Here is a 15749-nt window from a genome sequence, read left to right as displayed (position 1 = left end):
CACACTTCAGAAGTTTAACCAAAATGAAGTCTCAATGCAATAGATAGATAATTTATTATGCAATAGCAAAAAATAACATTTGGCCAGTTCTAGAACAGAGAGGTGAAAAATACCTTTTTGACAAATTACTGAAATTCATACAATATTTTCAAAGACCCTCAAGGGCAAGAACTAGATTACCACTCTCATGAGAGAAATGGATGTCTCCTTTGGAACAGCAGAGAGAGATAACAGAGAACTGAGTTGTACAAAGACTTTCACACCCAAGTTTTCTCATCTTCAGAGTCTTAAAAGTGACATATAGTAAATTGAGCAGGTGAATGCAATGTAACTCTAGTTTCAGTATCACAATGTTCTGCAATAGAAATAATGATAAGACTAAAACCAAAACATTTATTTTATTATTAAAAGGAAACTAAGAAAAAGTTGCAATGTGCATTCTTTCTGTATTGATAGACCTCTGAAAAGCCAAAATTCTTGATTCCATCATCTGTTAATCACTTCCATTGCAGACAAAGTAACAGTAAAATGCAGCTGCAAATGACTTCCTTGTTGCTAAAACATTAAAAGAGTCCCAGCTTCACAGACCCGTCTCTGCACAGCTTTATAATACTCGTCTCCAGTAGGTCAATTGTTTCTTTCTTTATCTGAAGAAAACAAAAATCAAAGCAAGCATCAAAAGTTATTCATAATGCTTTGGCTAAATACCATTATTTATTTACTCAGGCACCTTACTATAGGACTAGAAATTAAATAAGTAGTTCTCATACATGGTCGTGAGCTCCAGAACGTTTCGATTTTGTAAAATATCTAGCATTTGCTCTGCCGTCCTAAAGTACAACTGCGGCTCGTAAAGTCCCACCTAACATGACCCCAGAAAAGCTGTAATCGGCAGGGAGTTGATGAAGTTGCCACAGCAAGAGATCCATCCTGGGCTGCAAAATCCCTACGTGACTTTCCAGAGTATCAACTGGTATGACGCAGTCCACGGGAAGCGCTGCACGGCAACAGCCACAACGCTGTTTGTGTCTGAGACACCTGAATGGAAGCCAGCATGAAGGTCAGGTCTACATGTGCTGTATGCAGCGTACTTTGGTTTATAACACAGATATGCCTGTAGTTTATTACTTATCAAAAGATAAAAGACAAATGTATTTGAGAGTAACTAACTGACAACGTATTTCAGCAGGAACACAAGATTCTCTATCATCATGGTTAGTCCAGAGTCTCCTTATAGCTCTCTCTTCCCACTTACATATGACCTATTTGCAAACTTTCCCTCAGGATTATATCCTTCTGTGCCTCTCTTTTGTACAGGCATAAATCATGTGAGAAAGCCTGGCCAATCTCTATTCCCCACTGTGCTATGTGAGGTGAAAACAGTTGTTTTTCTATCACAAGTCCGTTTCTTAGAAACTTTTTTACTTTCATGATGCCTGAAACTTAAACTTCCTGTATTTTCAAACTTACTCAAAGCTCAGTGTCTGTATTATTTGCAGACAATACAATGTTGTTTTTTGTTGAAAAAACTCGAATCTTACAAACAAGTAATTTGAGGAGTTGAGACAGTTCTGTATTGTCATCAACCTATATACACAAAGCTTTCAAAGCAGGAAGCTTGTCCTTTGGTCAGATCCTAAAGTACAAAATCAATTTTTATTTTAACCTTTATACTTTAGTACAACTCCAGAATCTGATGAACTCATTTACCCCTCCTCTGGCTTCTTTGTAAACTTTCTTTTTATTTCCTTCTCTCCATTGTTTGGGATGAATGAAGTGGGAGACACAAAAACAGAGAAAAAAAATCCAACAGCATTAACTAATGGGATGCTGAGGCAACTGAGAGAGCAGTGAATCAGGGCACCATCCATTATGTGGATATGATGGGATACAGCACTACCATGTATGAAGATTCGTGTGTTTCTAAATTAATATATTTATGAGAATATATCACTGTGTACATAATTCTTCACTGAACATCAGGTGAGTACAACAACAGTAAGTAGAATGGACACGTGTTTCCAGCTGTTCTTGCTTTCTGGTGTAATTGAAATGAAATTTAGCAATGCAGCACCTTAAATATGCAAAGAAATTATCGATAACTGTGATTTTCATTTAAAGTAGGTCAGTATGCATAATTTCTAATTTTAAGGGTACAATTTTGCCTCCACAACTAGTAAGGGATGAAAGAAATTAGTACAACAAACTGCCAACTCTCTAAATGACATTTTTGGTATGATAATTCTTCTCTTCATTGAGAAACCTTATGACTATTCATAGCAACTATTTGACCATTTTTATACAACAGTAAGATCCTCTGCTCACTGAGACTGTATTCTATATTTCAAGCCTGAAAGTTGCCAAAACATTCCATTAGTTTCTACTGTGTTAAGATGCCTTATCTCCAAAACATTATTTGGATATCTTTTGTTTCTGACTTTTCGTATAAATAACTTTCATGAGTCTGTGTGATGTCTGCAGCAGGACAAATAGCTGCAACATGTTCCACTTACATAGCTCAAGATGTCAAAAACCGTTCTGTATGTTGTGTTACCTAAGCCAAATGCAGGTTAGAAGATGTGGGAGGTGTGTCTGACATGCCAGAAGGCTGTGCTGCCATCCAGCGGGACCTGGACAGGCTGGAGAGTTGGGCGGGGAAGAACCTAATGAAATTTAACAAGGGAAAGTGTAGAGTCCTGCATCTGGGCAGGAACAACCCCAGGTTCCAGTATAGGTTGGGAAATTACATATTAGAGAGCAGTGTAGGGGAAAGGGACCTGGGGGTCCTGGTGGACAACAGGATGACCATGAGCCAGCACTGTGCCCTTGTGGCCAGGAAGGCCAATGGCATCCTGGGGTGTATTAGAAGGGGGGTGGTTAGTTGGTCCAGAGAGGTTCTCCTTCCCCTCTACTCCTGGTGAGACCACATCTGGAATATTATGTCCAATTCTGAGCCCTCCAGTTCCAGAAGGACAGGGAACTGCTGGAGAGGGTCCAGCGTAGGGCAACAAAGATGATTAAGGGAGTGGAGCATCTCCCTTATGAGGAAAGGCTGAGGGAGCTGGGTTTCTTTAGTTTGGAGAAGAGGACACTGAGGGGTGACCTCATTAATGTTTATAAATATATAAAGGGTGAGTGCCATGAGGATGGAGCCAGGCTCTTCTCAGTGGCAAACAATGATAGGACAAGGGGTAATGGGATCAAGCTGGAACACAAGAGATTCCACTTAAATTTGAGAAAAAACTTCTTCTCAGTGAGGGTTCCAGAGCACTGGAACAGGCTGCCCAGGGAGGTTGTGGAGTCTCCTTCTCTGGAGACATTCAAAACCCGCCTGGACATGTTCCTGTGTAACCTCACCTAGGTGTTCCTGCTCCAGCAGAGGGATTGGACTAGATGATCTTTTGAGGTCCCTTCCAATCCCAAACATACTGTGATACTGTGATGTTTCTATAATCATATGTTCACTATTCTGTAATCACACATAAATATCTATTAATTATTCTAATACTGTATATGAAGGTGGAACATTCTTACTTACTTGGTTTTAACTTGAACTAAGACTTAACATTTTGATGTTACGATAGCCTTAAGATTTTACCTTAATAAAATACATCTGAGTCTCAATTTTTGGCCTGCATTCCTAGAGAAATACTGTGATGCTACCTACAGTGAGCTGAAAGGGATAGTTCAGGTTTACAATAGCTCCAAATTAAATAATAGCAGCACAATCTTCAGGTTTTTTGAGGTGGATCACCCGTAGTCTACTGTACATATATTTACTTCAGTTGACTTAAAAAAAAATCTATCCCACTGCAACCAGCAGCTTTTGTACTGCTGTGTCTGTGAACTAGTGTTTTCTGTTCTTTTAAGTACAAGCACCATACAAAAAAGCCCTATGGATTTTCCACAAGAGGGAGCCTCCTTGCCTCAAAAAGCAAAGCGGGCTTTGTTGCTACTTCATTTCTGCAATGTATTTTTTTTGCGAGGCGCTTTATCCGAGATTATTAGGAACACCTAATACCTTTGTGTGTATGTGAGACTGTAAAATAGAGCACATACAAATATACAGAGAAATGCAGAGAACAATTAACGACTAATAATTTGTTTCCCTTGTGAAACAGCTTAATGTCTATATGCAAAAAACGTCCTCTTCCCTGGAGATCCTGCATATCGGCCTGCTCTAAATGTGCAAACAAATGGAAACACTGCCAGAAATCGGAAGCTTTATAACAACAACTAATAGAGGAATCTGCCTTTTTCACTCTCTGCTGGTTAGATACCAGCTGATACTCCACAGCATATGGGAAACATGGCTTGTCACAGCAATAAATATGAAAGCTGGATTATAGAATTGAAAAGAATAGTAAATTATCTTAGAAGGAGTCCAATAGTCTACAAATGATGGATGGCTCTACAGAGTTTGTACCCTACTTCTTGCCCCCCAAAAAAACCCCCAAAAATGAAAAAAACAAAAGCTTCTGCAAAGCTTTACTTCGTTTTTGAGGAAACTTTTACACCAAGTCTTCTTACTCAGAGAACTTCCTGGGAACAGGTAAAACAACCATCTGGCGTAAACAGGAGAAGAGAAATTCATACCATAACCATGGAAGTCGCGGCTGTGACTTGCAACAAAAAAGGAAAATCTTGCTCAGAAGGTAATTTTGAGACCTGAGAGCACAGACTTAACAGTCAAATGTTGACTTCTTTGTGTTTCTAGACCATTGAAGTCTGCTTTACAGAAAGAAAACCTTACTGACCAAGATCTGAGCGCTACAATCAAAAGTAATGAATATACAGAATATATACAGGTGCTTATACAATACCTCAGGGATATCCATCATTCTCCTTAGTTTCTGATCTCTCCAATTCCAATCCAGAATCATATATTTTGTGGAGTTCAAGCACAGGCCATCTAAAAAGGCAACATAAAAAAGATAATTTGACATGTGCTTATCAAAATGATTATTGGCTTTTACGTCTTTTGCTGCCTGTTTCCAAGGAAAACTAATCTTTGAACACTTAAGTACTATATTTTCTGCTTGGAATACTAATGCACTGACACTGCAAACTCCCTTAACCACATAATCCCATGGCTTTTTGGAAGACAAACACAAAAGCAGAACAACTACTGTTGCCAGGTTTGTCAAGAGCTAACATCCTGCCAGAAAATAATTCCTCAAGCTTCCTCTTGATGAAACCACAGGAGCTGAATTTCCACAGCTGATGAGGAGCTGGTAAGTCACAAGGACCCCCATCTGAAAACTCTTGTTAATGGGAACTGACAGTGTTTAACAATTTACAGGACCGGGTGCTATGTGAATGTGAGTCAGGTCAGTGGTGCTGCTGAAGAATTCCTTTATCCTCCAAATAAATGGTGGTGAAAGAAGAAAAAGGTCCTTTCTGAACAGGCCCTCCAGCTGTTCTCCTGTTTTTCTCTGGTCTTCTACATGATGCCTACCATTTTTCATATCAGTTTGTCTCCTCTCCCTTCTCTAGTGAGCTGGCACTGCAACACCAAGGTGTCAAAAAAGGACTAGACCTTAGGAGAAAACAATACATCTTGTGTCCCTGCCATAAGCTGCCTCCACCTAACATATTAATGTGCTGATATGCTGAGCAGTAATGATTTAATGTTGGTGGAGGGCATAGGAAGCAACAAAATTATGCTACTCCTGTACCCCTTTGGAAGGAGTGGTAGAGTCCCAATCCACAGCCAGTCTCTGACCAAGAAACCATGGTCAGAGCAAGACAGTTTTTAGAAAGAGGAATAGAAAGGATCATCTTGTCATTTTGTTGTTTTCTTTTCTTTGTGTACATATTATCTACTGAGTAATGAAAAGCATTCAAAATTTGGGAAAAGGAGATTTAGACAGAATAATTAAATTTGTTGCAGGCATATCAGAAATAAAAATCAAATCAGCAAGCAGTTCTTTCATCCACCCTCACTAAAGTTTACACTGAACTCAGAATGACACATGATACGACGACTTCTGCCATCATTTCCTTTAGATTTACTTGCAATGTTTGGTTTCCTAGAGCTTTAAATCTTACATCATGGTTTTGCAATCACTTTCAAGTCACCATAAATCAGTATTCCTGCCAAAAGAGGAAGTCCCCCGCCTCTGCCTGCTCATTACCTGATTCTGTGTGCACACTGGTTTTGTTTTAATTGGGATCACTTCTAATTGGGATCAGTTCACTGAGCTGCCAAACAGACTCGGGCTTTCACAAGAAGCAGGAAGGGGGAATAAGCGGGCACTGACAGGGTGGGTGGGTGGGGATGTATTACTCTGCCTTGCTCTGGTAATACTGATTTATGCCAGCCTGAAGTGATCATAAAATCAACTACTAGAACCTTGACCCGATTTCACTGACACAGCAGAAGTGGAGAAACAAAACTGTACAGTATAGCACCCAAATCCACAGATTCATGCCAACCTAAGCACTTCAAAAACAACTGAAGTCTCGCTTCTCGTGAGACCAAGTACAAGATACTTATGAAGAAAACACTTCCTTTACTCCTACCTTGCTCCACTAGTGCTTTTACTCTCCCAGGAGTTCCAACCCCGATGTGGAACACGCCTTTCTCCAACATATTCATCTGTTCTTTTATCTAATTTGAAGAAAGACAAACCACAGTAACACCATGATTATTTTAAAGTTTATTCTCAAAGAGCTGGAAATAAATTCAAAATCTCATAGTATCTCTTGCTAGAATACCATCAAATAGCAAATGCTGTTCATCTTTCAATCTGTCAAACTGATGTATCTTGGAGAAAGTTTAAGAAATGTCACAGCCAGCTGGGCGTCACACTTTTCTAGAAGTTGAGTCATTTTCAACTTTGAAAATCTGCTACCGCACCAACTATTTTTGGAGGTGAGAACAGCAAGCTTCCTTCAGCATCTAAACAAATTCTCTGGAAATGTCTGGAAAACTGTCAAAGTTGAATTAGCTCTAAACTCCTTCAAGATGAAGACAGCAGAAAAGGGTGAAATAGAGCAAGTGATATTTGTGTGTTTGACAGCATTTGTATCAAAGGCCAAATGTCCACTCATTACCCAACATCCTGCTATTTTGTGCTCTCCAACAGGTATGGATATTGGGTATCCAGGTGTCCCATTGGCAGAATGCAAATATGGGTGCTGCTACAGTTTGCTTTTTTAAACCTGTGTGCGTGAGCCTTCTATTTAGAGAGGCAAAAGCCATTTGAATGAGCACCTCACAGGAATGTGGAACATCTTTAAAACAGAGCATACGCATAAGCATTTACAGTCTGCATAAGATTGCACCAGAGTTATTTGAGACTGTGTCTGGCCAGATTCTTCAAACTGCAAGAATGGGTTTCCAAAGGAAGCATTACCTAAAGAAAGGAACATTATATGAACGCTATATGAAAGGCACTATTGCTAAATGCTTTAAAAAGAAAATGGTACGGCACTATTGAGCTGTTTAATTGTTCTATCAAAATTCCCTTGCAGCTTTCTTACCTTTATGTGCTTTGCAAACAATTTAAGAACTCTGCAGTCTCCTTTAAATGCTGTCATTGACCTAGCAATAAAAAAAAATGGAAAAGGAATTGCAAGCATTGGGGCTGAGATTAAGACCACACAGGAGGAAAGCAAAACTAACTGGCATTTCTCAATGTGCTTGAGGCACACAGTCCTCCACTGACCCTTGCTTGTCTTTGAACACTATGTACATTCTTGTTTGCTACTTGATCAACAGTGATCAACAACTGGACAAACACAATAGAAGATATCAGTAGGGGGCAATATTGTTTAGACAGCTTTTCAGATAATGTTTAATAATTATGGCCTGTGCTTTCACAGCTAACTTAATTCAAAACTGACTAACCACCAATTTCTCACTCAGAAATATCTCTGTTCCTGAGATACAGGCATGAATGAACGTGTGTGTGCATGCACAGAAGGAAAGATCTGTGTATGGACCAATCTACATTTTAGAGTATTCCTGCAGCTTTGTTGCTGGGAAAACTTCGGCTTCCACAGTCTTTACTGCTGAGATTGCATAAATTCCAGTTAACCAAAACTATTTTGTCGGAAAACCTGACTTGTTTTTCTGACATCCCATTTTGGCACAGAGTTGACAACTGCATGTTCTGTATTAATCAAGCTGGAGACAACATATTCAGTATTTACCCAATGCCATTTAAGCCAACTTTCTCTGCGTGTTTTTGCAGTGCACCAAATTTTCAATTTTCTCTTGTGCAATGCTAAAGGTTATATACAAGTATATACATAAACCCTTTAAGCCTTAGATGGTAACATCGGCATGCAGGGGCTAAGCACGACTGGCACATCTGCCGTGTCTGTGTGTCTGTCTGTGGCATGGAGTCAAACTTCCCAGCTGTCCATCCCATGTTGTACTGACAGTCAGAGGAAGTGCGGTCAACATGCAAAAGACAACCATGACACTTGTGAGGCAAACATTAGTTCAAAGTCGTCAAGCCGCCTGGAATGAGAAAGGGGGAGGATAGAGAAGGGGAAAAAAGAGGGCAGGGAACACTGAAAATTGTCGTCTCTGCACAGCAGTTTTGCCAGCCTGAGCCAGCTGAGAACAAGGACACAGACCTGGGGGCACTCAGGCCAGGTACATGCGTTGGCACCTGTGGCCCTGAAAAGCCACGTCCTCATTGCCTTTGGTGCAAAGTCACAACTTATAGCTGTGGAGCATGATGCTTTATGGGTTTACTCTGTTCCCAAGTATAATGCGTAGTGTGTTTCCCCCAAATTGATTACACTTTATTTTTGGTTTTTAACATAATAGCACTTCCATGCAACTAAAGTACTAAGTGTTACTTCATTCTAAAACCAAACACCACACTCCCACAGTTTAAAGAAGCAAGGGATATTGCATCAGTTTGAGTCAGTGAATTTGTTGGCTAGCAGAGGACAGTGTCCCAGTTTTGCCTTTATGTCTGTGGTTCCAAGACAAAACCTCTGACTGACTGCCAACCTCAACATAACATTTGCTATCGACATACTTGATGAGTTCCAAGGAACGAAGGGCAGAACTGCAGATAACCAGCATCACCACTGACTTCTTCTCCTTGTGGTTTTTACGGAGTTTTGCCCACTTAGGACAGACTGCAATGAAAAAGCCCATGTACACACACAGAGAAGTACTACACACCACAATTTTAAATTACAAGTAGAGTCCATGATGAGTGGTAGCCAGCAGCAAGAACACACATGCTGACTCCTATGAGGTCTGGATCTCTGGCAACACTTTTACATTTAGTCATGGCTGAGAAATTGGAAAGAAAATGCCCAAAATAAATAAAATACAGAAATATCACATAACTGAACAAATTAGATAAGCATTAAAAATCACAATTTTGTAAGATGACAAGCCTATTGTCTTCATTTGCCACACATGGCAACATGTATCAGAGAATACCAATCGAAAATAAATGTTTACCAGACCAGAACATATAAATATAAAAGAGAATAAAAATTCTCTTAGTTCACGTCAGCAGACAGCTGCGGGATTTTTACTGTAAGATAATACATACACCTACTGATGAAACCACAATAAATTACTGACATACAATCCCTAGCAACTAAAAGAAACTCTAGAACATTTTGATACCAAAAAAGCGATAGAGAAAAAAGAGCCAGAAAAACAAGACCTGTCATGATAAAAAAGAAAAAAAACCTTTAGAGTTAAGTTACTAGTACTTCCTAATTAAAAATATTTAGAGGTACAGATAAAAACTGCAATAGTATTGCATTAACAATGTTTTTCATACAACTTTCATTTCATCCAGACCAACATTTTAACTCACTTTCCTTCAGGTATGAAGAAAAACTGTGGGTGAGATCATTGGCTGGCAAAAAACAGGAATCTGAAAAAAAAATAAAGGAAAAATCATTTTGTTGATGCATTTTTAACAGCAAAAGGAGACCACGAATTTGCAGCATAACCAGTAGTTACACTGATGAAATTGTAACTGTGTTAAAATCCACTATCATAAATCACCATTTGTGAGACAAAGATTAATGTACACCTTATGTTCATGAAGCTTTACATTGGATAAACCAATGAAGGTAACATCTCAACTCAATTGCAATTTCTCTCTTTTCTCACACATTGAAACCCTGAATACAGGGCCGCCCAGGTGCGACTGCATACTTTTAAGAAAGTTTTCATATGTCTTTGCCACAATCAAAGGTCTTAGACAAAAGCCTCACAGTCAGCCTGCTAGACTGTTCATCCAGTCTACCTATGACAGACAGATTTGCAGATCACCCAAACAATTCATACTGTGTAAACGCAAGAACATACTAATAATCTACCTGTCAATAAGCTTGTTCTTCTTTCTGGCCTTTCATATTGTGGTAATCTACCTAACTACATCAAACCTAACAGGAACACATTGCATTTTAATGCCTTCCTCTTCCTTAATTTCCCACTGACTGGCTGTCTTTCACCTGCTCCCTATTCTAATCAGGAAGTTTTAAAAGCAGTCTGTGGCAGACATGCCATTTAAGCTTCATATAGAGGCAATGGAGAAAGATGAGGTCCTAAGGGGTTCTTTAGAAGGCCTTTCCTTTCTGTGGTGTTTGTATAAAAAGTTTAATTTCTTGATCAAAATTAGATGGTCTGAAAACTTGCCACCGTTGTTAAGGGTCCTTTGCCTGATGGAACAATATGCTCCTGCAGAGCATTAACAACTCTGCCCTCAGGGACCCACATATTTGTTGTCATTCTGCATGAAGTACGGAACCTCAGGGTGCCTTGTCTATGGGATGAGATGATTGCTGATATATTTTAATTAAATTAAGGGGGTTTCCTTACAGATGTTATTCATGTTCACAAGGATGGTGCATTGTGCTAATGCTGGCAGCATCAATCCACGATTTCCACCGGAACAGTGTGACAAACTTGTTTTGTAGCTAATACCTGGCTGAAGTCCTGCCTGTGTAGTTTCTCGAGCACAGGCACTCTCCATCACTATATCGTGTATTTAATGGGTGCTATCTTGCTAAAAACTTTTACTGTTCACTGACCTCTTTTATTAAATCCAGAGACTGACATTTACTGGGACTTGAGCTCCAAAGGGAATGACTGTGTACAAGTGAAGGATTGGTAGCTGATGTCCTCTTAAAATCATCTTTAAAAGATGCTCTTGACCCCAGCGGGGAAGGGCAGAGGCTGCCCTTTCATAAGCATTTGTTGGTAACAGGAGAGCTCTGTACGCCCACCACAGTCCTTTCCTCCCAGTGGCAAAACATCTTTGCTGTTGTTTTGTTCTTCTGAATATATTAAGCGTCATGAATGACTGAATGATTCAAAATATGGTTTCTAAAGGACACAAGCTTCAGTCACTGACTTTTCAGGAACACTCCAGCAACACTGGAGAATTAGCAACAATTTTAAATGAAATTTTCAGAAAGGGGGGAAAAAACCCACATAGCTGCAGACTGTAGCAAGAGACCATGCTGACTGTGAACCTGACCTTTTGCACCAAGTCAGTTCACAAGAACACACAACTCCAAGCAGTTGCTTGTTATTTGCTCAGTGCTTTGACGTGAATGACTTGACAGCCGTAGAAGTTTGTAAAGTCCCTGGCACTCTAAGCCTCCAAATCCCAGCATAAAAAGAAAAGAAAAATATCTCCATCCAAGCCAAGAGCCAATATGGAAATGGGTCACTTCACTAGTCCAAAAGGCTCTTTTAATAAGAAAGAAGCCAAAGCAATTTACTATTTGCTAAAAACCCTACAGGTCTAAAAATAATTAACACAAGCTTTTCCAAGCAATCTACATGGGACTTCTCCAGGTTTTCTTGATTCAAAGAAAGCAAGCTGAACCTGCCCCATAGAAATAAGGAAGGGTCAACCTAGAATCATGGATGTTAAGGAGGAACACATTTATCTAGAAAGACAGGCTTAAACTTTAAAAGAGGAAAAAACACTTCTGGGCTAGAATGCTCCTATATTGGACACAGGTCACTAAGAGTTCAAGAAATATCACAGGTGTATACAGGTGAGTTACCAGACCATTTGAAGAGCACTACCAACAAATAATGAAGAGTGCCTATAAAATGACAGTCCCTCTTCATTTGCAGAATAAGAGGCAGAGAAGTTCAACATTGCCTTAATCTCTAATGCAACCTCAAGCTGACAGAAGCTAACTCTGCTCTGCCTTGTTCATCACTGGCTTTTAACTGGGGACAGAATATAGGAAACCAAGAGGGTCCTCATCATGGTTAAAACTTGGTCACTTCCAAACTGGACCAAAACTACCACCTTTCCTCATGTGACTCCCTGAAAAATCTTTGTGTTCGACATCTCATAACCAAGTCAGAATGATGTCTCATTGTTTCTTTGTCTACTCCCGTCATCCCTCCAATCATGCATCTGGATCAACTCAGATAATCCCAGAAATAAAATACATTTTCACTTTCAGCATCTTGTAAGCTATTATTAGGAATCATATGATTTGTACAAGAGAAGTGAGCTCCTGAAATTAATACTTTACAATAAAAAGACACATTTAAACAATGTGTTTTTCTCATTCCTGTAATTCTAAGAAAACTCACATTTGTTCCAAAGAAACTAACGTATCTACTTAAACAGCAAATTAATATACAGTATAAGAAAATACTTCCATAAAAACGTATACCACAAGACCTCTCCCCAAATCCTCTTTCTTCTGCAGAAAAATAAGTCTTCAGCATAGTGAAGAAAACATTATTTATCTAGTAAATATAGAATAAGTTACCTGACAGCTTTAATTCCTCTATTTCAATCACTGAACGGTTTTCACCAAAATGTTGACTAAGCAGATTTTGCAGATCTGCAGGGACACCAGGTTTTGAAGCAGATTTTTCCAGAATATCAGAAATTTTCTTCTAAAAAGACAAGTAAAATAGGTAAGTGCGGTATTTATAATTCCTGCTCTTTGGCTAGTTGCCAACACTGTAAACAAATGTTCCTCCATAACTTCACACAGTTATCTTGGCTTAATTACAGCTTAATTAGAAAAACACCTTACAATGTGACAAGATTCCCATCACCTTTAGCGGGAATGCAGACTTCAGATGCAAGTTCAGATATCTTGATGAGATGGTCTGTGAGACCGAAGACAAAAAATCTTGTGCACTCACCTGAAATGCTGCTGTAACAAAACCAAAACTGGTTCTGTGAGTTTTGCTGTTGTTACACTTGAGTATCTGCTTGAAAATTCAGGGTTTTCTCATCATTTGTTTTAATTTATTATTCTTAAAGCATAAGAAGAGCAATCAGGTGGTTATATAATTTCTGGTTATATTTTGATTAAAATATTTTGGAAGGAAAGACGGTTAGCTATATTCACAGAATACCATGCAAGTGTGATGAAAATGAGTTAAAAGCTCACAAATAAAAAGCACTCACAAATCTGCAAGTCAAGCAGAAAGAGTTAAGCAGCTGTTTTGTTCTTCCAAAATATATACTTTTTTAAACAAAACTAATCATTTTTAGAGCCTGGACATGAGTTCATAACGATTGCATTTTACACCTTAGGAATGTTAGCAAATTAGAGGTCTGAATCTTCACTGAATTGAAGATGTTGCTGTATTTTTCCCTGTAAATGATGACACGGAAGCCCAGGGTTCCCATTACCTGAATGATCTGCCGGCACTTAAGAAAACAGCAGATTTTCAAGGATAGAGGCAGCCTGGAAAGAGCAGTAAGAATGTGAAGCCTCTCTTGTTCTCACTGAAAAGCGATTAATTTGTGAATGGCCAGTTTACGGTTTCTTAGCTGTGTAAGCTAAACTGACCTTGCCATCAGGAGGAGGCACGGCAGCATAAGCGCAGAAGTGGAAAGGGGCAGGAGAGCATGATTAAGACGGAGCAATGGGGTACGTATCCGTGGGGCAAAGTGAGATTTCACAGAGAGATGAGGTGGGCCTGGAAACATTTTTGGCTGCTTTAAGGGATGGTGAGTACCTTCAGTGTGAGTTCGGAAGGCTAAGGTCTGGGTCAGCAAAGATCAGTGGAAATTTTGGAGAGCTATAGCAGGAAACTTAACGTAGGGAGGGGACAGATCTTTTTCCACCGCTTTCTCTCACTCCATCCCAGCATCTGCTCCCTCCTTCTCTTTCATTCCCCACTGTTCCATCTCTCTCTTACCAATACACCCCAGATACTCCCAGAACAGCAGTATAAGGGGCAGAAGGCTGAAGAGCCCATCCGGGGCTGCTGAAGCCACTGTGCCCCACAGCAAAGCTGCCTCTCCCAGCCACCTGCCACTTTGGCCACCGCTTGTTAAACACCAGCTGTGTGTTTGCAAGAGCCCAGCTGAATCTTTGACAGTGCAATATGCGGAGATAAACTGCTTACACCTTCCACCCCATCTACCTTGGGCCTGGCTCAAAGTCTTCTGCAGTCCCCAGAAGACCTTCCAGTGGATGCCTAGCAGGTTTTTGCAGTGCCTGAACTTGCGGCATTCCTTCCAAGCTGCACTCTCATTTGGCACCGCTGTATTTTTCTGCCACACAACTGTCTTCCCACAGAATGACCAGAGGCCATCTGCAGCACCCACAGCTTCCGCCTGAGGCCCACAGCCAAACCTCTTTGTTGTTGCTCCTATCAACTACAAATGCTCTTCTCCAGCTCCAGCCCCACAGCCCACCTCTTAAGTGACCCATGTTTGGGAACCCCTCTTCTGGTACCCAGCAAGATAGAACTACCACAGAATTACTTGGTAATTCAGCATAAGACACCATTCCACAGGATCATTACATCCTTCATTGGGCCGCTTGGGTTCCTCCAGGAAAATTATGGCACTCTGGAGGGGAGAAGCCTGACACTAATGAGAAATTCCATAAGAGCAAGAGCAAGGACACCTGAGCAAACTCTCTTCCTTCAAGGAGGGCTGTGGGGAAATGTTCCTCATGCAGGAAGTTTTATTATTTTTCTTCCAATTCATTCCAGATGCTTCAAAGCAAAGGGTTTTTACCTCCCCTTCCTTATTTTTGGAGAGAGCACTTTGTTTGGAACCCATAGATCAACCTGATAAATATTTCCTGATGGACTTCCTGACAGGCTGTGTATGTCAACTTAGTGGCCTAGCCCCACTGAAACCAAAGGTGTAACTAAGGGCCTATTGTTTCCCTGAGAACCGGCATCTTTTTGTTAGCTCTGGTTCACCAATCTCTGTCGCGGGATGCTTTCATCCTGGCAGCAGTGGAACAAGTACCATGATCACTTCTGCCAGAGCTGCATTTAAAGCTAAATCCCACTCTTCCCTCTTCCCATTCCCTGGATGATTAAGAGGCCTGACATAATATAAAAAGGCCACCTCACAGCCTTGCAAGGGAGCCAACTATTTACAGTCTGTCCTGAAAGACAATTAACTTGCCTGGTGCCATATAATTTCCATCTAGACTGCGAGGTGTGTTTTTTGTTGAGGGTGAGGATGGAGCACGGCCAGAGGGACAATACGGAGTATTTATTTATATACTTATGCTCTGCAGAGAAGAGTGAACAGGATCATTCTTGGCTCAGAAGATGTAACAGCAGCTGGAGCCCGACCACACTGCTGAAATGGGGCAGATTCTGCAACAACTGAAATTCCACCTTTCTTTGATGCAGTTACATTTTTCCCTTGCACGTGGATATAGACATATGCAACCACTGGGCAGAATATAGACACAATACTACAGTTCAGGCTGGGAATGGGTATTTTGAGTGAAGTCACAAAACGAGGAATTTCTATTCTTGTCCAAAAGAGGCT

The 15749-nt window shown here is 40.2% G+C and overlaps 1 protein-coding gene across 6 annotated transcripts in view; it reads right to left on the bottom strand.

Annotated features, from left to right (window-relative positions):
- Window positions 1-35: 35 nt before the first annotated feature.
- The window catches only part of CMSS1 (cms1 ribosomal small subunit homolog), a 251048-nt gene continuing 235334 nt past the window's right edge, over window positions 36-15749 (bottom strand). For all 6 annotated transcript variants that reach the window (XM_065062430.1, XM_065062421.1, XM_065062437.1 and 3 more), the window contains 7 exons: window positions 12751-12880; window positions 9810-9869; window positions 9006-9108; window positions 7489-7549; window positions 6526-6613; window positions 4824-4912; window positions 36-647 (listed from right to left, as the gene is read on the bottom strand). In XM_065062430.1, coding sequence (XP_064918502.1) covers window positions 564-647; window positions 4824-4912; window positions 6526-6613; window positions 7489-7549; window positions 9006-9108; window positions 9810-9869; window positions 12751-12880 — 615 coding nt within the window. In that variant the 3' untranslated portion in view covers window positions 36-563. The remainder of the gene's footprint in view (window positions 648-4823; window positions 4913-6525; window positions 6614-7488; window positions 7550-9005; window positions 9109-9809; window positions 9870-12750; window positions 12881-15749) is intronic.

This window comes from Columba livia, chromosome 1 (assembly GCF_036013475.1).
Source record: "Columba livia isolate bColLiv1 breed racing homer chromosome 1, bColLiv1.pat.W.v2, whole genome shotgun sequence".
Lineage (NCBI taxonomy): Eukaryota > Metazoa > Chordata > Aves > Columbiformes > Columbidae > Columba > Columba livia.
This window is presented reverse-complemented; position numbering and strand designations above follow the sequence as displayed.